This window comes from Cyprinus carpio, chromosome B11, assembly GCF_018340385.1.
Source record: "Cyprinus carpio isolate SPL01 chromosome B11, ASM1834038v1, whole genome shotgun sequence".
Classification (NCBI taxonomy): Eukaryota; Metazoa; Chordata; class Actinopteri; order Cypriniformes; family Cyprinidae; genus Cyprinus; species Cyprinus carpio.
The window spans coordinates 6,036,315-6,060,183 of record NC_056607.1 but is presented as its reverse complement, the minus strand read 5'-3'; the positions used below and the strand labels follow the sequence as shown (position 1 = coordinate 6,060,183).

Here is a 23,869-nt window from a genome sequence, read left to right as displayed (position 1 = left end):
AGATAACAAAAATAACGATTTTATTCAACAATTCCTTTGTCAACGTTCTCCTCTGTGTTTCTCCATATCACTGTATGCTGTGTATGCTCTTCTGTATCATCCGCGCCACAAGATTGCACTGTTTCTATGTGTATTTAACTTTGTTTTGAAAGAAAACAGTGCATCCTTGTGGCGCGGATGATACAGAAGAGCATACACAGCATACTGTATTAGTCACAGGCCTCCCGGTTATCATCCAAAATATCTTAAATTGTGTTCTGAAGACGAACTAAGCTTTTACGGGTTTGGAACGACATGGGGGCAAGTGATTAATGACAAAATTTTCATTTTAGGATGGAGCATCCCTTTAACTGTTTGAATTATTATATATTTATTCTGTATGAAGGGCTTTTACAATGGGCTCAAAGCGACGGAGAGCCACTTCTCCTTCCAGCAGTGTGAGCGGGGGAGATTTTGAGGACAGCCAGACCACATCCATACCTTCAACCAGTCGGAAGAGGAGAAGGACCACAAACATCCCCACTGTTGACCCCGTGAGTTCATGTATTTAATGTCTCTGACATCTATAACACATTTTTTGCTCATGTTTTATGCAGAAATGTAAGTTATATCATGGCTCTCCTGTTCCTGCTCTCTCTGCAGTCTGCTTTAAGAAAACTGGGTGCGTCATTCTCTAAGTTTTTTCCTCACAGATTGCTGTGTGTCATGAGTTGTACAACACTATCAGAGACTATAAGGACGATCAGGGCAGGATGCTGTGTGAACTCTTCATCAGAGCGCCAAAGAGAAGGTCGGTCACACATAAGAGATTCCTGGCAGTTTGACAGCTCACTGTCAACTAAAACTCTAATGAACCCAAACTCTATAATGGATAACACAGGTCATGCTTCCCGACAGGAACCAGCCGGATTACTATGATGTGGTGTCTCAGCCCATTGACATGATGAAAATCCAGCAGAAGCTGAAGATGGAGGAGTATGATGATGTTGAGCAGCTCACAGCTGATTTTCAGCTCTTATTCAACAATGCCAAGACATACTACAAAGTGTGTATATGTCTTATATTTAAATATACATTCTGTTTTAATTATTACACAAATGAAGTATCATTGAGATATTGGGTAACACTTTAGTATAGGGACCAATTCTCACTATTAACTACTTGCTTATTAGCATGCCTTTTATTAACAAACACACACACACACACACACACACACACACACACACACACACACACGTGCTGGTCGTATAATTAGAATATCATCAAAAAGTTGATTTATTTCACTAATTACAGGTCAAAAAAGTTTGGAAACATTACTATTTTTAATGTTTTTGAAAGAAGTTTCTTCTGCTCATCAAGCCTGCATTTATTTGATCAAAAATACAGAAAAAAAATGTAATTTAAAATAATTGTTTTTAAATTTATTATACTTTAAATTATCATTTATTTCTGTGATGCAAAGCTGAATTTTTAGGATCATTATCACATGATCCTTTAGAAATCATTCTAATATGATGATTCATTATCAAAGTTGGAAACAGTTCTGCTGCTTAATATTTTTTCAGAACATGTGATACTTTTTTAGGATACTTTGATGAATAAAAAGTAAAAAAAAAAAAGAGCTATGTTTTTAAAATATAAATATTTTGTAATAACAATATACACTACTGGTCAGTAATTTGGGGGCAGTATTTTTTTTTCTGTCTTTTTTTTTAAATACAATCAATACTTTTATTCAGCAAGGTTGTGTTAAATTGATAAAAAGTGATAGTAAAGAAAATATATTATTAGAATATATATTATTAGAATTTTTTTTTTTTTTTGAATAAATGCAGTTCTTTTTAACCTTTTATTCATCAAATATATTAGACAGCAGAACTGTTTCCCACACTCATAATAAATCAGAATATTAGAATGATTTCTAAATGATCATGTGATAGACTGGATGTTACATGTGACACTGAAGGCTGGAGTAATGATGCTGAAAATTCAGCTTTGCATCACAGGAATATTATTATTTTTTTTTTTTAAGTATATTTAAATAGAAAACTATTATTTTAAGTTGTAATAATATTTCACAATATTACTGTTTTTTCTGTATTTTTGATCAAATAAATGCAGGCTTGATGAGCAGAAGAAACTTCTTTCAAAAACATTAAAAATAGTAATGTTTCCAAACTTTTGACCTGTACTGTATATATATAAAGCACATATTCTGCATGACCATATATAACCAACAACTACCTTACCAACTGTTAATAAGCAGCAAATTAAGTGTTTATTGAGGCAAAAGTCGTAGTTAATGGTTTGTTAATGGACCTTGAAAGTGTGACCAGATATTGATGTTGCTTGTATTAAAAAATACACTTAAACTTTCTTTTTTTTCTGTGCAGCCAGAGACTCCGGAGTTCAGAGCGGCTTGTAAACTGTGGGATCTGTATATTCGCACCAAAAATGAGTTTGTGCAGCGAGGGGACTATGATGAAGATGATGACGATGACGACTCACAGGAAAACCCTGGAGGGGCCACGGAGGAGGAGGTCAGGAGTCATCCTGTATCCACCTGACATGCTTTGAAGCTGTATTCATTCTGATTTGTTTGGTTTTTACAGTCTATCTCGAGCCTTAAGGAAGTGCTTGGGCAGCTTCTGGATGCTGTGTTGACGTGCACAGAACACGGGCGTCTCATTAGTGAACTTTTCCAGAGACTTCCCTCTAAAGTGGTAGTTCTCTTAATTTCATTTCAGCACATGCACAAACATATACTCTTGTTATTATTCTTATTCATTTAAACATTATTTTCCAGCAATATCCAGATTATTATGCTATTATTAAAGAACCAATAGATCTGAAGACCATTGCACAACGAATACAGGTATCTTGTTATTATGATCAGGTTCTATTACAGCATATACTGTACAATATTGGCATTTATTATTAATTATAATTTACACTGAAGCTTGTTTATTTTTGTCTGTAGGTGGGGTATTATAAAAGTGTAAACCATATGGCTAAAGACATTGACTTGTTAGTCAAAAATGCCAAAACCTACAATGAACCCGGATCACAAGTATTTAAAGTAATGTGTCACGGACATTCTATTTATTTTTATATATAATTTATAGAAATGTTTATATCTTAGACTTAGATTTATATTCATATATATGAATTCCCAGGACGCCAATACCATCAAAAAGATGTTTTCACAAAGAAAACTGGAGCTTGAACATTCCGAACCTATTAAAAGCAGCATCCGGATCAGGTAAATTATGTTATGGATTTCATATTAACACATTTTTGTTTAAGGTAGATATTTTAGCTTAAGTCAATGTAAAATATAATATGATGTTTAGTACCTATAATTATTGTTTGAATTATTTTTTGAATTATATCAAATATGTTTCCAGCATCAGGATAAGTTATATATAATGTAAAGTTTTACCACAATTTGTTAGTTAGATATAATATAATATAATATAATATAATATAATATAATATAATATAATATAATATAATATAATATAATATAATATAATATAATATAATATAATTTGGGCTGTCAAATGATTAATTGCGACATCCAAAATAAAAGTTTTTGTTTGCATAATATATGTGTGTATACTGTGTATTTTTATTATGTTTATATAAATACACACACATACAGTATATATTTCAGAGAAAAATATGCTGTTTTTATATATTAAATATATTTATAATATAAATTATATGAATATAAATATAGACATGTAAATATTTTCAAAATATATACTGTATGTGTGTGCATTTATATAAACATAATAAATGTACACAGAAGACACATTATATTATATTATGCAAACAAAACTTTTATTTTGGATGCGATTAATCATATAATATAATATAATACAATTATAATATATGCAGCATATATATATATATATATATATATATATATATATATATATATATATATATATATATATATATATATATATATATATATAATGCAAAAAAAAAACTTATACAGTGCAGATTGTAACTTTTAGTCCCAAAGGATTATGAAGACGAATTCCAAACAATAAGTTTTACTTACAACAATACGTTTTATTTTAATTTAGTAAAAATACTATAAAAGTACCAAAAAGCAGCAATGTTTTACCAGCCTTTATAGGCATGTAACATCGTGATACCATGGTATTCTTTGAAGTGTTTTTCAGTGCTATAAAATATATAACAGTGTCATGGTCACTGTTCTGGGGTGCCACCACTGTGTTGGGTTTAACATGTGACTTTTTATCAACAAAAACACATTTATATTCTGAGACATAGTGTTGTATTTGCACAGGAACAGAAGGTTTGGACAGGGAGACCGACTCTCCTCCATCACTACTGCTCTACAGTATGGCTCAGAGAGTGAAGAGGACGCTATACTAACTGGTACGTCACACACGATGGTATCTGTATAGAGATGTACCATCAGTATATGATTGGCTTCTATACTAATTAGCTGAGTGTTTCCATGTTCTTAAGGCTCTGTTCATTATGATGAGGGCGAGTCAGAGGCCGAGAGCATCCACTCCAGCATGGACATGAGCAACCCCATCTTCCAGATGTACGAGGCAGTGCGGGGCTGTAGGAACAACCAGGGACAGCTTTTAGCCGAGCCCTTCTTTCAGCTTCCCTCCAGGAAAGACTACCCCGACTACTTCCAGCAGATCAGCCACCCGATCTCCCTCCAGCAAATAAGGTACAGTAGGACAGCATCACTGCAAGTTCTTTGCTTTCGAACATACTATGAAGTATTTTATCTTTCCTCAGGAGCAAGATGAAGAACAGTGAGTATGAAAGTGTGGAACAGATAGACACCGACCTCAACCTGATGTTTGAGAACGCGAAGCGCTACAACGTTCCCAACTCTCAAATCTACAAACGTGTGATGAAGTTGCAGCATATATTGCAGGTGATATAAACCCATTCCAAACAGGAAGACTGTAACTTACAGTGTCTCAGTTAGCAGTGCAGTTAGAATTAATCATGAGACGTTTCTCAAAGATCATAAGAGAGTTCAAGAACTTTGATTGATATGACTGATTGATAATGATACTTGTGTGTGTGTATATGCAAAAAAGTATTTGGACATTTAAGCCACTATTAAAAGTGTATGAATTGTATTGCAAAACAAGTTCCATCAATATTTGCCATCCAAATATCTCTTTAATCTATATTTGTGTATATGTGTGTATATATTCAGATGAAAAGGAAAGAACTGACGAGGAGAGATGATGAAGATGGAGACAGCATGCTGTCATCTACTCTTTCTGATGGGGGCAGCACCAAGCGCAAGAGGTACATTTACAGTATTAGTAAAACTACTGGTTTGGAGCTTATTATAGTCTTAAACATTCACGCTGTGCCCTAACGTATCACCTCTGGCAGCCATAAGAAGAACACAAAGAAGAACCGCATGAAGGCTCTGTACGCTGCTGTGGCAGAGGCTCGAGAGATGGGCACAGGCCGGAGACTCTGCGACCTGTTTATGGTCAAGCCCTCGAAAAAAGACTACCCAGACTATTACAAGATTATTCTGGAACCAGTGGACCTGAGGACCATCGACCACAACATCCGCTCTGACAGATACCCCAGCGAAGACGCCATGATGGAGGACATGAAGCTGATGTTTCGTAATGCACGTCACTACAACGAAGAAGGTTCACGAGTGAGTTTGAGGTTTACTAGTAAGCTTGGAAAGACCGTGTAGAGTTAATGAGCTTTTTGAATCATTGTGTTGTCCTAGGTTTTATAAATACTAACTGCTCTGTCGTGTTGGTTTAACTCTAGGTTTACAATGACGCCAACATTCTGGAGAAGATATTAAGAGAAAAACGAAGGGAACTCGGACCTCCACCAGATGACGAGGACATCGTCTCACCCAAGTTGAAAATTAGTATGTTTTGAAAGCGGTATATGTGTATACCTTGCTTTGAATTAGGGTTGAATAGGGCTGGGCGATATGGCCAAAAGAATTATCATGATAAAATTTTTCATATCAGGTGATACTGATAATTATCACGAGACATTTACATTTTTTATATGGTGCAATTTAATTATTCTGACTGTTTGAGTTTTATTAAAATTAACCTCTGGTGTTCCATAGTAGCATCTCATATAATAGCATATACAGCATCTAAATACCATGGTAAAATATTGTTTTTAGGTATTTGTATTAAAAAACAGTAGTCTAAAAACTTTTGGTATGAGTGCACAAATGCTCAAAAAATACTCTAATTGTATTCCCTTGCTCCTTTAATACATTAAATGAATATATGTGCATAAACATTATATTGAACATTTATCAAACTCTTGTTGTTGTTTTATCGAGGAAAATAGAGCGCGATAAATTAAAGCAATAAGCCCCAAGAAGCCGTGGTTTACAGTGAATTTATAACAGCTAAGGGGCGTTGTTGGACACAACGCGAAGTGGAGTAAAACAGTTCCCCTTAGCTGTTATAAATTCACTGTAAACCACGGCTTCTTGGGGCTTATTGCTTTTATAAAACAGTTATTCCATATACATAGTAAGTAAGAGCAAGTAAAGTGTAATGATTTTAATAAAAGCAGTATTCTTCCACCAAACAATGTAGTTCCTCAGAAATAGCTGTGGTTCCAACAAAGTGGTTGCCGAGCAACACACAGAAGTAAACAAAGGTGTATGTTTGTAGGGTAATTTACAACAGCTTCGAACTTGGCTCAACCAATCAGAATCAAGGACCGGAACTATCCGTTTTATAAATCGTGATAGTTTTATCGCCCAGTGCTAAGGTTGAACAATCGAATCAAATAATAAAAAAAAAAAAAAAAATGCAATATTGCTTAGTGCGATTATTAAATAAAAAGGGTACAATTAAATTAAATATATGGGCTTTGTGTTTTAGAGTGAAGCGTAGCACTTTGTTGTTTTGCACACAAGCAGCTTATGATTTGGTGTTTTCCGTGTTTCGGAGTGACTGTAAATTCTGCTCCAAATGAAGTCTGCATGTGCTCAGTTTGGGTTGCTTGACTTGTGCATTTGGGCACAGAACATGTACCAATTAAACTCCTATTTATTTGGATTTTTGAATGACATCTCAGAAGTCCTCTCAGGAAGCTGTGACTGAGCATGTGCCACTTTCATTCCAGGAAAGAGTGGCATCTCTCCTAAAAAGTCCAAGTACCTGACTCCTCTGCAGCAGAAACTCAATGAACTCTATGAAGCGGTGAAGAGCTACACAGACAAGCGTGGACGGCGTCTCAGCACAATCTTCCTCCGTCTTCCATCCCGCGCTGAGCTTCCAGACTACTATGTGGCCATCAAGAAACCCATAGACATGGAGAAGGTGAAGAGCCACATGCTGGCCAACAAGTACCAGGATGTTGATGCTCTGGTGGAAGACTTAGTGTTGATGTTCAACAACGCTTGCACCTACAACGAACCTGAATCGCTGATCTACAAAGATGCATTGGTGCTTCACAAAGTGCTTTTGGAGACCAGGAGAGACTTGGAGGGAGGCGACGACGCTCATGTCCCAGATGTCGCGCGGCTCATCCAGGAGCTCATTCGCAATCTTTTCGTCTCAGTTCTTGGTCACCAGGATGATGAGGGACGTTGCTATAGTGACTCACTGGCGGAGATTCCAGCTGTTGATCCCAACAATCCCGATAAGACTCCACTGAACTTCGAAATCATCAGAGCTAACGTGGATAAGGGGCGTTATAGGAGACTAGACGTGTTCCAGGACCACATGTTTGAAGTTTTGGAGAAAGCCAGGCGTCTGCACAGGTGATGATGCGTTTCATTCACTCATTCTGTCTAGGATTCACGTACATGGAGAGGTAAAGTGTTGGTTTTTCACAATCCTAAATGTTTTAAATTGTGTGGTAGAACTGATTCTGAGATCTTTGAGGACTCTGTGGAGCTCCAGCAGTTCTTCATCCGGATCAGAGATGAATTGTGTAAGAACGGAGAGATTCTGCTGTCGCCGGCCCTCAGCTACACCACTAAACACCTGCACAGCGACGTGGAGAAAGAGAAGAAAGAGAAGCTGCCCAAAGAATATGAAGAAGACAAACTCAAGAGAGAGGAGGAGAAGAAAGGTACTGTTTTTAAAACATGCTAAAACTACATACTTGTACATAAATTGACTCTTCTGTGATAAACATTTTATTTCTAATTTCAAAATCATTTTGAATGAGCAGTGCACTGTTACACAGTAGCTCAGTTTGTGGTTCAGATGGCTGTTTATTAATGCTTTCACACTGATCTCCAGAGGCTGAGAAGAGTGAGGACACAGCAGGTGGTGGATGGCAGGGAGCTCTACAACGCAACTACAGCCAGGACTGCAGCTTCAAGGACAACAAGTACCACGTGGGAGACTATGTTTATGTAGAGCCCACAGAACCAAACCTGCAGCCGCACATCGTCTGCATAGAGCGCCTGTGGCAGGATGGGGCAGGTATTGCTTCATAAAACCTTTATATGGCACATAGGTTGCTCTTAACACTGTTGATTGAGAATATACAGTCCCATTTAACATTTTGGGGTCAGTAAGATTTACAAAAATAAAAGACTTTTAGATTGTTATAGAAAAAAATCTGTTTTGAATAAATGCTACTCGTTTAGAACTTTATATTCATCAAAGAATATTTGAGCATATATTAAAATGATTTCTGAAGGATCATGTGACACTGAAGACTGGAGTAATGATGCTGAAAATGTGATGCTTTGGCATATCCGGAATAAACTAGTTTTCACAATTTATAATATTATTACACAATATTTCTGTAAAAAAAAAAGCAGTCTACAAAAACATTTGAAAAATCTTACCAATCCAAAACTTTTGAACATTAGTGTTGCTGTTAAACTATGTGTATGTATTTTTATATTTTGTTTTTTATTGGAGAGAACTGGCTTTATGGCTGCTGGTTCTATAGACCCAATGAAACATTTCATCTCGCTACACGCAAATTTCTTGAGAAAGAAGTTTTCAAAAGTGACTATTACAACAAAATTCCTGTCAGTAAAATACTGGGCAAATGTGTCGTCATGTTTGTGAAGGTAATATCATTCAGCAATGATTCCAGAACATATTTGTGCATTATTATACAATTGTAAAAACCTTATATCTAACTGTTCTGATACTAAAATCTTTATTGCAGGAGTATTTCAAGCTTCAGCCTGACAGCTTCAGACCTGATGATGTTTTTGTTTGCGAGTCTCGTTATTCTGCGAAAACCAAGTCCTTTAAAAAGATCAAGATGTGGACGATGCCCCTGAGCTCAGTGAAGTTCGTCCCTCGTGAAGTGCCCTTGCCTGTGGTTCGTGTGGCCTCCATGTTTGCACCCAAACAGGACAGCGAGAAGCCTCCTGAGCTGGCAGAGGATGGCAAAACTGTGCCATTGATCATTGATAAGGTAAGACATATTCTGGCATATATTGAATATATATATGCATATGCTGCCTGACCATCAATCTGTGTCTTCAGGAGAGAGAGGATGTTACCATGGAGGTCAGTAATGGAGAGCCAGGCTGCCAGTACTATGAGCAGCTCTGCTACAATGACATGTGGCTAAAAGTGGGTGACTGTGTCTACATCCGCTCTCATGGGCTCGTACGCAACCGCGTGGGCAGGTAGGGTGCCAGTGACGAGACCAAAGAGTCGCTGTGTTGTTCATATTGTGGATCGTTGAAAAGTACAGAAGGGCATTATAAAGGTAGTTAAAGGGATACTCCACCCCAAAATTTTGTCATTAATCACTTATCCCCATGTCGTTCCAAATGCGTAAAAGCTTTGTTCGTCTTCGGAACACAATTTAAGATATTTTGGATGAAATCCGGGAGGCCTGTGACTGTCCCATAGACTGCCAAGTAAATAACAGTGTCATGGTCCAGAAAAGGTATGAAAGTCGTCGTCAGAATACTCCATCTGCCATCAGACGTGCAGACTGGGTTATATGAAACGACGGGAACACTTTTTGTAAGCGAAGAAAAGAAAATAACGACTTTATTCAACAATTCTTTGTAAACAGTCTCCTCTGTGTCTCTCCATTTCACCGTATGCTGCGTATGCTGTTTATTTCAAATCAAAGCTAAATACACGTAGAAACAGCGCATCCTTGTGGCGCGGATGATAAAGAAGAGGATATGCAGCATGCGATGATATGGAGAGACACAGAGGAGACTGTTGACAAAGGAATTGTTGAATAAAGTCGTTATTTTCTTTTCTTCGCTAACAAAATGTATTCCCATCGCTTCATATAACCCAGATTTTACGCTTTTACGGGTTTGGAATGACATGGGGGTAAGTGATTAATGACAAAATTTTCATTTTTGGGTGGAGTATCCCTTTAAAGGGTTTATTCACTCCAAAAAATGACAATTCTGTCATCTACTCACACTCATGTCAAAAACCATCACATTTGGTTACAAAATAATATGCAAGAATCAACAATGTTTGATGTCTCAGATGTTACCAAACTTGATGTGAAACAACATGACAGTATATGAATGGGTTTGTGTTGTAACAGGATAGAGAAGATGTGGGTGCGAGATGAAGCTGCCTACTTTTTTGGCCCCATCTTCATCCATCCCGAGGAGACTGAGCATGAACCTACTAAGATGTTCTACAAGAAGGAAGTGTTCCTCAGTAACCTGGAAGAAACCTGCCCTATGACCTGTATTGGAGGTAACAGTATATTTGGATGGTCTTGAATTTGAGTTCCGTCATTACAGCTGTATTACTGAATGGTTATAAGGACACTGACTGGAGAACAGACACATTGAAAGCACAATAAGTGAAATAAATAAGTGATGTCTTTTCCTACATCTGGACTGTATTTTTATTTTTTCAGGGAAGTGTACAGTGTCTTCTTTCAAAGATTTCCTGTCATGCCGCCCAACTGAAATGCCGGAGGAGAATGTGTTGCTGTGTGAGAGCCGCTACATCGAGAGCGAGAAGCAAATGAAGAAGTTTAAAGGGCTGAAGCGTTTCTCTCTGTCTGCCAAAGTAGTTGAGGATGAAATCTATTACTTCCGGTCAGTTCATTCTTGTTAACTACCGAAGTAATCAAAATAAAAAAAAATAAAAAAAAGTGATGTACATAAGAAACAGACTTTAGTGTATAGCGATGAGAGCTCATGACATCATCAGCAGGGATTGCTTGGTTGTTTCTGCCCAAGACTTGGACACTGGACTCATGCTTTTGGTTTTCTCTGTCAGAAAGCTCATAGTGCCTCAGAAGGAGCCTTCTCCACTGCTGGATAAGAAGATCGAGGAGCTGGAGGCCAAGTTTGCAGATATGACGGATGAAGAGCTGGAGGATTTGGGTGATGATGATGGAGACGGATCTGATGCTCACTGCATGCGGCAGCTTCAGACTCAGCTGACCAGCGACATGGACATGCTGCATTATGCACCCCCACAGGTCTGGATTAGGCTCTTACTGAAAGAAAATCACTTTGTCCTTGTTGATTTCGACTCAGAAGGGTCTGATGGTATTTTGTGATAGTTTGTATTCTGGAAGAGCGAGACTATTCATTATCTGCATGAAGTCATATCCATTTTGCAGCTTATTCTTGTCAAAAACTGCCAACTTGGGACACGTAAACTGGCCAGCCACAGTTTAAGATATTTTCTGGTGGGTACATTTTTAGAACGGCATTGTGGTGCCACAGTAAATGACAAATCTAAGATTTAAGAAGAGTAAAGTAATGTTTTGGGAATTGTGTCCGCTTAGAGTTGTAACATTGTAAGATTAAATTAGTTATGTTTTGTGGTGTATTTTTCTTTTTTTCAAAATATTTTCACATTAATCTTGAAATGCTTCAACTTCATTCTTAAAAAGCTGACTATTTTTGCACAAGGCCTTTTTTATAATTAATCTCAGTTATCAGTTATGATAGCAAAGTGATTCAAAATAAAAGCCTGTCATTTATTCGCTCATAAAGTGTGGTCACATTTACTGTCAGTCAATTGAATTTTCACAGGCGGAAATACACTATTGATACGGGACCTTTTTTGCCACAAAATTTTGCCAAAATTTGACTAATCACTAATTTGACCATACCTTTATGTCATTCTAAACTTGACTTTCTGCAGAACACAAAATATGTTTTATTGAAGAATGTTGGTATGTTCCAATTTATGGACAAAAAAAAGACTGTGACAGTTTTTAAAATTCCATTTGTGTTGCTCAAAGTCATACACGTTTGGAACGTCATGAGGATGAGTGAATAATGATGACAAAATCCTCATCCATTTAAGTCTTCATTTTTGAAGCTGCCTACCCTAATCCTGTCAATCATATTAAAACTAGGGATTTTTAGGGAAAACTAGGATGAGTGGATGAATTAAAAGTACTATTAGCAGCCTTTATGCATGTTGCCTAAACGATCAGTATCTCATTCTGTCCACAGTCCACACCAAAGTCAATTAAGGGTCTGTCAAAGAAGGAGGGGGCGAAGAGGAAGATCAACATGAGTGGCTACATCCTCTTCAGCAGTGAAATGAGAGCCGTCATCAAGGCCCAGCACCCTGACTTCTCCTTTGGAGAACTCAGTCGACTGGTGGGCACAGAGTGGAGGAACCTTGAGGCCACTAAGAAAGCTGAGTATGAAGGTGAAGTGTTGAATTTTGTCATTTATCACAAAAGAAATGTGCCTGGAAATCATCTGTGGACACTGATGCATGGGATACAATGTCTCCAGGTTTTCCATGAAACATCAAATTGTTTTTATCTTTTGTTTTTATCGATTTAGAGCGGGCAGCAAAGGTAGCGGAGCAGCAGGAGCGAGAAAGAGCAGTGCATCAGAACTCCCCAAGAGCAGGTACCCCAGTAGGGGCACTCGTGGGGGTAGTACCTCCCCCGACCCCCATGGGGATGCTTAGCCACAGCATGACACCTATGGCAGGTAACCCCTCTCAGATGTGGTGGACACGCCTTTCTGGTGCCACACAGAGCTGCAATAAGAAGCCTAACTGCTAACACACTCATCCCCAGTGCACTTTCCATCTTCAACCAGTCCATTCCTTCTGCAAAACTGCCATGTTTTGGTGTCTATAAACCCAAATTTTCTGAATGTGATTTTGAATGCATGGCCTTTCTCATCCATCAAAGAAATATTGCATGAACTTTAACAATCATGAAACGTTACTACCCCTTTTGCATTGGAATGATGCTCAGCCATGGATTCTGTGAAGTTTCTTCAGAATTCCTACGTGTTTCCACTGACTTGAAAAGCAGAAAAGTGCTGGAAGTGATTGTTGATCCCCCCAAAAATTAATTAGGCATCTTTATGCTATCATAAGCTGAATAGAATAGTGTGTAACAAATACATAAATTTTTTTAATACATAGATATTTTCATTTAGATTTTTATCAATATAAGTTGATATTGGTTATTTAATTATGCATGCAATTTTTTCCTATTTTTACATTTATATGACCTTTTCTATCATCTAACACTTACTCAAAATTACTTGTTAATAATGTATTATTATTATTATAAATGTATTATAATTAATAATATTTATTAATATTATTAATTGCTACTAATTTAATAACAATTAAATGTAATCTTTCACAAATCTCAAAAGATGTTGTGAGATGTTGTAATGCCTAAATTCACTAGTAGCATTTAAAACTATTGATTTTAATTTATTTTTAATTAAATACATATAAAGAGGTATAAAATTTTATAATAAGCCATTGATCACATACAACATGATTAAAAAAATAAATAAAATGGATCAGAATCTGTTAAAATTTGAATACTGGTTCATCTCTAAAATAATTTCAGTTGGATGGTACAGTTTGGGTACTGTTAACTATTAAAAATTAGTTTGTTCATTGAAATAAAGCTGAAATAAATAAAAATGAAAAAGATAAATGAAAATGATGCTTTAACAACTAACTATAAAAAAAATAAGTTTAAATTAGTGCTGTGAAATGATTAATCGCATCCAAAATAAAAGTTTTTGTTTACATAATATATGTATGTGTTTATTTATTATGCAAATATAAAAACACGCACATACAGTATAAATTTCGAAAATATTTACCTGTATATACTTATAAAATATATTAAATATATAAAAATATAACAAAAAAAAAAATTTAAAAAGAAAATATACATGCAAAAAATTTAATTTATATATACATAATAAATATACACAGTATACACACATATATTATGTAAACAAGAATTTTTATTTTGGATGTGATTAATCGCTTTGACAGCACTAGTTAAAATAAAGAACTAAAATTACTAAAACTGAAATAAAGCTAAATAGAAATAATTTAAATACTAAAATAACACTGGAGAAAAAAAAGGCAGTAAAATATAGTGTTGGTTGAGGTTCCTGCTTCCATTGCGGGTACGAGCAACCATTGCAGAGATGACTTTTCAGACCACTTTTTCACTCTTCAGTGGAAATGTGTTGGTAGGGGCCAGAGTAATCCCAGCTGGAAAAGGTGTGTGTGTGTGTGTGTGTGTGTGTGTGTGTGTGTGTGTGTGTGTGTGTGTGTGTGTGTGTGTGTGTGTGTGTGTGTGTGTGTGTGTGTGTGTGTGTGCTGGGTTTGACATTTCATTGTGGATGATAAATCAGCTGACGTTCTCTAACTGTAGTTTTCTTTTTACATATAGTGCATGAATTCATTCTCATAACTGCATGATATACTGATGCATGCATATGTTGTGTCGCCACCTTCCTCTTCCTCCAAAGGCATGATGGGTAGTTACAGGCCACCCATGCAGCCCTTTCAGGGGTCTGTCAATGGCATGATTAACTTGGCCGGCATGCCTCCACATCCTATGAGGCTGCCTACCTTACCCCTCTACTCCCCGTGGGGTATGCCTAGCATGCCATATCCGGGTAAGAACCACTTCACAGCCACACGTCTCCACTTGCAGTTGCTTCCTGTCTGCCTCTCCAATCCTAACATGAGGGGCTACCTGTACCATAGGCTCAGGGGCAAAATGACTAAACCAACTGAAGAGACTCCCAAGGTTCTGTACAATAGTTCATGCAAGAATGACAGTTCTGTCATCATTTACTCAGCCTTACGAAGTTCGAAAAATGTATGGCTTTCTTTTATTTATAGAACACAAAATTTAATGTTTTGGTGACACTTTACAGCAGGTTTTTATTTGTTCACATTTGTTAAAGGGATAGTTTTTTAATTCTGTCATCATTTAGTCACCCTCGGGTTGTTTCTTTCTTCTGTTGAAGAAGATTATTCTGAAGAATTTATGTAACCAAACAGAGTTGGCACTGACTTCCACAGTTTGGGAAAAAGGGGGGTAGTCCATGGGGACCATCAGCTGTTTGCTTACTCATCAAAACTCTTCAAAATATCTTTTGTGTTTAGCAGAACAAATAAATTCATACAGATTTGGGACATTTTTGGGGTGAGTTAAAGATTTGGGGTGAGCTATCCCTTTTAAGTACATTGTACTTAAATATGAACTTTACTTTTACAGTATTTATTCATATAATATCTTGTTAATTTTCTAATACATTTTTAAGATCAACAGCTGCATCTATTAGCATGAATATGATCTAACATTAACATAGGTTAATGAATGCTGTATTGGTCATTGTTAGTTCATATCGTATTTACTTATGCTTACAAATAAGATCTTATAGTAAAGTGTTACCAAAATATCAAATGTTGCAAATATTTTGAATAATATTCAAGCTCTTTTCCATATCAAGAAAGTAATAGTGACTTTGGGCATCTAAGCTTTAAAAAGGACTGAGGTCTGTAGTAGACAAAAAAAAAATGTATGTGAAAAGACTAGTATGTCTGAATTCATAGTATTCATAAAAAAAGTAGGCGAAAATTACCCAGATGGCTTACTGCTTCCACCGAGATTCAGGAGTGCACACGCGATGCATAAAGTACTACCCATGAGGCCACAGGAAGGGAGTCGAGAATGCGAGGAAACTGATGCAACTGATGCACTATAGGTCACATGACAATGATCTAGATTGCACTCAAACGACACACACATTCTATATAACATATACCTTTTTAATGGCATGTTTTTAACCAAATGTAGTGCCTACTCAGACAGCATTTCAAGTCTTCTACAGCCGTATGGTACTGTGAGGAACCAATCTTCATTAAATAATTTGGTCATTTAAATAACTGTTTAATGAAAATTGGTGTTTGCCTGATGACTGCCATTAATGTTAAACCTGACACAAATCATGTAGTGAATAACAATTTCAGTCTTGTCCAAACACAGTTAGAAAGCTCACATTAATACACTGAAGTCACATGGACTACTACTTTCAGAGTAGACTTTGGGAGCTTGGCAGCCCCTCGTCACTATATGATTTTGTTATATGGAAAAGAGCAGCCTTTCTCAGTTTCTCTTTTTGCTTGATTTAGGATAAAGATTTCACTTCAGATGTCTACATTTCTGTGGATTTGACCATAAGCTATTATCAGATGCTAATGATTTCAGCAAAGAACATAAAGACCTTAGGGTATCAGTCTCTTATTCGCAGTGTGTGCTGATTCATCTTTCACAGGTATGAATGGAATGGCCCCAGGGTCTACAGGAAGCACTTATGGGACTCAGGTAAGGCTCATTTTGAACGTTTTCTCATTTATCTCTTACATTATAATTTAAATATTTAATTTTAGAAGATAGGTCAGGTGGCTTTAGCTGCAGGGGCACAAAAGGAAATGAAAGACCAACTGCTTTTAATTTCTGGGTTTCTTAAATCTCTGGTGTTAATATTGTGTCGTATTGAGGTTCTCTAAATCTTTGTGTTTTTCCAGATGGGTGTGATGAACTCAGGCCAGCAGGCGCCGCCACCCTACCCGGGGCAGGGCCAGGTTGGGCAGCCCGCCCTGCAGCAGCCCTCCACCCCCATATTTGTGGCTCCTCCACCCAAACCCCAGCGACTGCTCCATTCAGAGGCTTACCTGAGATACATAGAAGGACTCAGTGCTGAGTCCACTACTGTCAGCAAATGGGACCAAATGCTCTCTGGTGAGTAAGATGGCAGATTTATGTTACGTTAGTGGTTGACTTGCATGGGTTTTTTCCATGAACTATACAGATGCTTAGAGATCAGGGCAGCCAGGCGACTCTTACAAATTCTGTTGAGAAATGTCAAGGTCACATGCCACCCCAATATTAATTAAAGTATTAATGCTGTTAGAAAAGTCCGTCCTTTGATTTTGGAACTGATGCTAGGGTAGCATTAGAAATCTTAAAATGGCCAAATATTGTCCTTGTGTGTCACTTCAGCTCGCAGAAAAGATGTACGGCTCACAAAAGAGCAGGAGAGCCGCCTGCCCTCTCATTGGCTGAAGAGCAAGGGAGCTCACAAGACCATGGCTGACGCTCTGTGGCGACTACGGGACCTAATGCTACGAGACACACTAAACATTCAACAGACGTATAACATCCAAAACCTCTGAAGCATTCCTCTCATTCCCCCCCGACAAGACGAGCTGTTCTCAGTGTTTTAATGTTGTGATCAAATAACGTTCTGTTTAGGGTTTTGTAATGCTTAATATTGTCTGTTAGCTTTGTTAGTGTTGATGTTTCTTGATAGCACTTTCAATTGGCTGATTTTGTATGTTGGTTATTCAATGTTCGTAGACCATTTTAAACATTTTCATAAAATGTTGAACTTTGAAGTGTTGACCTTGATGTTTGTGCATTGTGATCTGTGAAAGGGTTAAGTTAGGATTGTTATGCGAGAATGGACGTTTTTGGGTCTTGGTTCAGAAAATGGTATACAACGAAAAGTTAGTACGCCTATTTTTCATATCATCCCAGTTGTATTAGCTAAAAACATTTTGGAATGGACATCATCTGTCTGTTGTTTCAATAAACTAACAGTGACAGGACATCATTGTTTTTGTATGCCTAGAAATATAAAATATATAAAAAATATGAGTGTGTCAGGACTCAGGAATGATAAGTAGTGTATACAGTATATAGATACATATATATACATATATATATATATATATATATATATATACACAGTGGCATACGAAAGTTTGAGAATCTTACACAAAATAAGAGAGATCATGCAAAATGCATGTTATTTTTTATTTAGTACTGTCCTGAGTAAGATATTTTACATAAAAGGTGTGTGCATGTAGTCCAAAAAACACAAAAAGACAGGGGGTGAAAAAAATTTAAAAGCATAAAAAAGACCAACAATTTTTTTATATTTTATAAAAATATTTTTTTATTTTTATTTTATTTTTTTTAGTACTGCCATTCGGAAGCAACAGAAGATACTTGCATGTTTCCCTGGAAAAAAAATAATAATAATCAAGTACAATTTACCTTGATCTTCAAATCCAAAAAGTTTTCACCCCCTGATTTTAATGCATCGTGTTTCCTTCTGGAGCATCATTGAATGTTTGAACCTTTTTTAATAGTTGTGTTTGAGTGCCTCAGTTGTCCTCAGTGTGAAAAGATGGATCTTAAAATCATACAGTCACTGCTGGAAAGGGTTCACATATGCAAAGATAAACTAAAAAATAAGAAGGACCTGCAGGACCTTTATGAATAACATTAATAACATTAACCATTCAAAAAAAACAGAAAAAAAAAGGGACAAAAAACAGTCGTGGATCATCCAGGTAAACCACACAGTATTAAGAACCAAGGGTTCACAAACTTTTGAACGGGGTTATTTTAATAATTTCAGGATTTTTTATTTATTTTTTTTCTTGTGGACTGTATGTAAACATCTTTTATGTAAAAATATCTTACTCAGGACAGTACTAAATAAAAAATAACATGCATTTTGTATGATCTCTCTTATTTTGTTAAAATTATTCACATTTTCACAGATTCCGCAAGGGGTTCACAAACTTTCGCATGCCACTGTATACACACACACACTTGTCAAATGTTTGGAGTAATGCATTTTTTGTGCTAACCAAGGCTGCATTTATTTAAAATCGAAATATCTGCCTTGGGGGGAAAAAAGGTTAATCTTAAAACATAAATACATAAACCAAAATAGGAAATAAAACAGTTATCGAATAATAATGAATAGTATCATATTATGTGTCCTAAACTCCTTAAATATTGGTGTCGAATATTTTAATGCAATCAAAGCAATTTGGGAAAGAAATCGGTGTGTGAAAATATTAAAATGTAACCCCCTTTTTAATGTAATTTTTTTATTATTATTATTTTATTTACAACAAGCTTTTGAGTGTATCACAGCAAGTAAAATATCAGTGCACTTGCTCCATTGAAAGGGAATTTTTATTTTTATTTTTATTCATTTTTTTGCTTTGAAAGGTTGGTTCGTAGTTCGCCATGTTGGTGACGTCACTCATGAGCGAATGAATGAAGCGTCATCTTTTGAGGAGCGACTTCTGCAGTGCGAGGCCTCACTGCGCGCGCAAACACGGACCTCAGGCAGGACCAATTACATTTACTTCATTCCCTAAATCATAACATATAAGCACCAGAGCATGTGGCGCGCCGGAGCGGTGAGTTTAGCCCTAATCGCGTGTTTTTTCCGCGCGTCGCTGTGCGCGGAGGGGCTCGTGAATGAAGACGTGAAGCGCACGCTGGATCTGAGCTCTCACCTCGCGAAGATCACGGCGGAGATCCAGCTCGCGAATCACGGGGCCTCGCGAGTCAACGGCTTCACGCTCGCGCTGGAGGCCGAGCTCGCGCCGCACCTGGCCTTCATCGGTGCATCTGTGAGTACAAATAATCACGTTAAATAATAAATACGTGTGTGAAGAGGCAGCACCTCTTTGATAGCTATTAGTAAAGACTGATTAACTCTGCTTTAACATCTCCCTTGCACAGTTTACTCATTCTGTGCTTATTTAATTATAAATAACTGAATTTTTAGCACTGTGACAATAGGTAGTGTAACTTTTCATGTACTGTAGCATGAGCTAGCTTTATAACCCTGCTTAATTTGTACGTTTGCACTTGTTTTGACAAAAGAAAACCTTGGTTAGCGTTGTTAAGATGTAATGCTCGTTCACATAAGACCTTTAAATGAATCATGATGTGATACGCTTGGCGTTATTGTGGTGTTTTCTGCAGTAGTTAGCATTAGCAGTGTGTGTGCAGCGCACTTCCGCTTTGCTCTGTCAGTGCCAGCGTGACACGTCAGCTCTGGATGCACAGTTCACTTCCGTGCTGTAGCACTGCTGCAATATTATACAAAAACACGTAGCCAGGGGCTTTGGGGTTTCTTGCTTTTAATAAAAACGCTGGTTTCTCGTGTTTAAATGTTTGAGAAGCACTGAATCCACTTATCAAGCGCTCATTTGCAGGGAACGTTAGTTGACTTTGACCTGTAGACAAAGGGCTTGTTTTTAAGCCTAAACATGATTTGGGGTTATGCATCTGCCCGGTTTGTCTTACTTTAGACTGCATGTTTTACAAGTTTTTAATCTTTCCCAGGTAAAGGGGGAGGAAGAGGAAGATGAAAGCCTGGAGCTGAAAGAGACCACTGTGCATGGACAAAGGTAAACACTGAGGGACACTGTTAGTATTAGACGGTCCAGTGTGCCAAAAAACACAAAATGCTTTGAATTAGGGCTGCACGATGATGGTTAAACTGATAATCACATCAAAAAATTATAAATCGCAGTTAGTAATCACAATTGATTGTTTTACAGTAGGTTGCATTTCATCAGAATTATTGCACTTTCACATAAGCACAAACTTCATTATTATATTTATCATATATCAACACGCAATCAGTATATTACCAAGGTCTTTCATTCTTTCTTTGCATCAGCCAATAATTTTTCTATTCTGCTTGTGTTTGTGAGCGTGGCAGATATAGTGTTTGCTTTTTGTTTTTTTGCAAAAAAAATTTTTTCTTCTAAAAATGCCATAATATTAACAGACTTGAAAGGTTGCTAAAGTATACACCTGTTTTTCGCAGATTTTCTTGTCAAGTTGTTTTTTATTTATTATTAATTTTCAGATTATTTATTGTAAGTTTTAGTATTTCAGTAAATATTATGTAAAATAAATACTTTTTATTTTTTATGCCCTTGATATTTATCCTGTTTAAAACAGTTTGATGTCATATATATTGGTGACCATCAGTTGACCACTAATATCTACATTATAAAACTGGTCAAACTAGAGAAAAGTGACGTGACACACAGCCAAGTATAGTGACCCATACTCAGAATTAGTGCTCTGCTTTTAACCCATCCAAAGTGCACACACACAGCAGTGAACACACACACCATGAACACACACAGAGCGTGAACACACACCCGGAGCAGTGGGCAGCCATTTATGCTGCGGCGCCCGGGGAGCAGTTGGGGGTTCGTTGCCTTGCTCGAGGGCACCTCAGTCGTGGTATTGCCGGCCCGAGACTCAAACCCACAACCTTAGGGTTAGGAGTCAAACTCTCTAACCACTAGGCCACGACTTCCCTTCAGAAGAGTCTCTTTTTTGTTTTCCCTTCCTGCAGTGGTAAGTTCTTCGAGGCACAGTTGCCGTCGTCTCTCGCTCCGGGTGCTAAACTGCGGGTGAAGGTGGAGACTGTGTTCAGTCACGTGCTGAAGCCCTTCCCCACCCACATCACCCAGGCAGAGCGACAGCTGGTGGTCTTCCAGGGGAACCACTACCTGTACTCCCCATACCCCACCCGCTCCCAGACCACCCGCGTCCGCCTGGCCTCCAAGACCGTGGAGAGCTACACCAAGCTGGGCAACCCCACCAAGAGCGATGAGACTGTTGAGTATGGACCGTTCAAAGATGTTCCTCCCTTCAGCCAGGTGACTGAACACAATAACCACGGTGTTGTACTGTAATACACTTTAAACTGTGTGTTTACGTGATGATATTGTCATGAGCTGGTAATTCTGACATTCTTTTACAGCATCTGCATACAAAAAAAGTTTGGTGTCAGATTTTTCTTCTCTGCTCACCAAGGCGCTTTTATTTGATCAAAAATACAGTAAATACAATTATATTGTGAAATATTGTTACAATTTAAATTGTGTATATATATATATATATATATATATATATATATATATATATGTGTGTGTACTTATTTATATATAATTTTTTGAATGCAATTTATTTTGTGATGTAAAGTTACATGACACATGATCCTTCTGAAATCCTCAAGAAACATTTATCAATGTTGAGAAGTTGTGCTGGTTAATATTTTTATGGAAACCATTATACTTTTTTTATTTTTTTTAAATTAATGAATTATGAAACAGATTTTTTTGTAACATTATAAATCTATTAACTGTCATTTTTGACCAATTGAATGTGTGCTTGATAAATAAAAGTATGAGGTCCTTTCAGAAGACCCCATATTTCTGAATGGTAGTGTTTGACCTTTTGAAAACTGCTGGTTTGTAGGACGCTATGAAGATCCACTATGAGAACAACACGCCTTTCCTCAGCATCAGCAGCATCACTCGCACTGTCGAGGTCTCTCACTGGGGCAACATCGCCGTGGAGGAAACCATCGACCTGAGACACACCGGTGCTTACCTGAAGGGGCCTTTCTCCCGCTATGACTACCAGAGACAGTCTGACAGCGGCATTTCATCAGTCAAATCTTTCAAGGTGTCTTAACTCTCTCTTCTTATTTGTGTGAATTATTTATACTCATTAGTATTTAGCAAAATGATATCTGGTCCAACATACTTGCTCAGCTAAAGGTGGCATCCCAGTAGCCAGCGGTTAATGTGAAGCTTGAAACTGGCTTTAAGTAGAGAAAGCATTTGGTTTTCTTCAACTTCCTTTTGTTTCTTCTTGCAGACCATCCTCCCAGCCTCTGCTCAAGATGTGTATTACCGTGATGAGATCGGGAACATCTCCACATCTCACCTCCAAGTTCTAGATGATTCCGTAGAGGTTGAAATCCGTCCCCGTTTCCCGCTGTTCGGTGGCTGGAAAACACATTACATCGTTGGTTATAATCTTCCCAGCTATGAGTATCTCTACAATCTGGGTGGGTGTCTGGTTTCAAGTTGAAAGATTTAAATATTTTCTATTAATTGAAACTCATGATGTCACATCCTTCTGTCCTTTAGGAGATCAGTATGCTCTGAAATTGCGTCTGGTCGATCATGTCTATGATGACCAGGTTATTGACCAACTAACTGTGAAACTGATCCTTCCTGAAGGAGCCAGGTGAGCATCTGATGTACATTAGCATGAGCAAACCTCACAATCAAAATCATAATTAAGTTCGATTTGGTGATTTACCACTGCTCTGTTGTTCTCCCCAGAAATATCCACATGGATACCATCTTCAATAAAATTACCAGTACAACTAAAAAGCTTTTATACCATTTTCAAGAAGAGTTTCAGTTTAATGACTCAAAATATGTAACATCAAATAAAGAGTAATACAGCACTACTTTACTTTTTAAATAGATCTTAGGTAGTATTTTGGAATGAAATGTATTTTTATTTTATTTTACAAATATAATTTTCGATTATGAATTCATAAATATAATTTATAGTTTTCAGAGGACAGAGGACTAAGCTTGCCTTGTCATAAAAAAGTCCAAATATCTGATATTTTAAGAGACTGCTTTCCTGTGAATATGGAGTGCTATAAAGTAATAAAGTTTTGTGTGTGTGTGAGTGTGTTTGTGTGTAGGCCAAACTGGACGTTTTTTTATCCAAGTGTAAAGACTATACGTGTTTAGTTTTATAATAAACTTGTGTTAATCAGTCAAATCCTTCTGCTCTCCTCCTCGTTTGTGTTACTGTCCAGAGCTCCAGCTAAGACCCCCTGATCTCTGCCACATGGCATCCCATCAAAGCACCTCCAGCCCAGGATCTGAGAACGAGTCAGCCCCCTGATTCATCTCTGGAGGAAGCATGCCTG

At 37.2% G+C, this 23,869-nt stretch overlaps 2 protein-coding genes across 2 annotated transcripts in view; both read left to right on the top strand.

Annotated features, from left to right (window-relative positions):
* The window catches only part of LOC109056949 (protein polybromo-1-like), a 19,614-nt gene extending 1,726 nt beyond the window's left edge, over positions 1 to 17,888 (top strand). Inside the window, exons 3-31 of the mRNA XM_042733671.1 lie at positions 386 to 533; positions 693 to 790; positions 898 to 1,045; positions 2,394 to 2,540; positions 2,613 to 2,723; positions 2,807 to 2,875; positions 2,981 to 3,079; positions 3,177 to 3,262; positions 4,325 to 4,416; positions 4,510 to 4,726; positions 4,798 to 4,939; positions 5,231 to 5,325; positions 5,416 to 5,695; positions 5,818 to 5,923; positions 7,156 to 7,795; positions 7,898 to 8,109; positions 8,283 to 8,468; positions 8,913 to 9,070; positions 9,172 to 9,426; positions 9,498 to 9,643; positions 10,540 to 10,697; positions 10,864 to 11,047; positions 11,232 to 11,436; positions 12,428 to 12,629; positions 12,770 to 12,922; positions 14,735 to 14,884; positions 16,553 to 16,602; positions 16,806 to 17,019; positions 17,281 to 17,888. Of these exons, the coding sequence (XP_042589605.1) occupies positions 386 to 533; positions 693 to 790; positions 898 to 1,045; positions 2,394 to 2,540; positions 2,613 to 2,723; positions 2,807 to 2,875; positions 2,981 to 3,079; positions 3,177 to 3,262; positions 4,325 to 4,416; positions 4,510 to 4,726; positions 4,798 to 4,939; positions 5,231 to 5,325; positions 5,416 to 5,695; positions 5,818 to 5,923; positions 7,156 to 7,795; positions 7,898 to 8,109; positions 8,283 to 8,468; positions 8,913 to 9,070; positions 9,172 to 9,426; positions 9,498 to 9,643; positions 10,540 to 10,697; positions 10,864 to 11,047; positions 11,232 to 11,436; positions 12,428 to 12,629; positions 12,770 to 12,922; positions 14,735 to 14,884; positions 16,553 to 16,602; positions 16,806 to 17,019; positions 17,281 to 17,453 (4,924 nt within the window). The 3' untranslated portion in view covers positions 17,454 to 17,888. The remainder of the gene's footprint in view (positions 1 to 385; positions 534 to 692; positions 791 to 897; positions 1,046 to 2,393; positions 2,541 to 2,612; positions 2,724 to 2,806; positions 2,876 to 2,980; positions 3,080 to 3,176; positions 3,263 to 4,324; positions 4,417 to 4,509; positions 4,727 to 4,797; positions 4,940 to 5,230; positions 5,326 to 5,415; positions 5,696 to 5,817; positions 5,924 to 7,155; positions 7,796 to 7,897; positions 8,110 to 8,282; positions 8,469 to 8,912; positions 9,071 to 9,171; positions 9,427 to 9,497; positions 9,644 to 10,539; positions 10,698 to 10,863; positions 11,048 to 11,231; positions 11,437 to 12,427; positions 12,630 to 12,769; positions 12,923 to 14,734; positions 14,885 to 16,552; positions 16,603 to 16,805; positions 17,020 to 17,280) is intronic.
* A 1,454-nt stretch (positions 17,889 to 19,342) lies between these two features.
* Positions 19,343 to 23,844, top strand: LOC109090847 (dolichyl-diphosphooligosaccharide--protein glycosyltransferase subunit 1-like). Its single transcript, XM_042733426.1, has 8 exons — positions 19,343 to 19,721; positions 20,443 to 20,507; positions 21,476 to 21,782; positions 22,384 to 22,593; positions 22,789 to 22,981; positions 23,064 to 23,163; positions 23,262 to 23,299; positions 23,756 to 23,844. Exons 1-8 carry the CDS (start codon positions 19,488 to 19,490, stop codon positions 23,842 to 23,844), a joined length of 1,236 nt encoding a protein of 411 aa, XP_042589360.1. The 5' UTR covers positions 19,343 to 19,487.
* Positions 23,845 to 23,869: the final 25 nt, after the last annotated feature.

Excerpts from the sequence above, each read along its gene's own strand:
- LOC109090847 (XM_042733426.1), top strand. The coding sequence starts at position 19,488 with ATGTGGCGCGCCGGAGCGGTGAGTTTAGCCCTAATCGCGTGTTTTTTC. Across the intron at positions 19,722-20,442 it reads TGGCCTTCATCGGTGCATCT|GTAAAGGGGGAGGAAGAGGA; the intron begins GTGAGTACAAAT and ends AATCTTTCCCAG. Across the intron at positions 23,164-23,261 it reads ATCCTTCCTGAAGGAGCCAG|AAATATCCACATGGATACCA; the intron begins GTGAGCATCTGA and ends TGTTCTCCCCAG.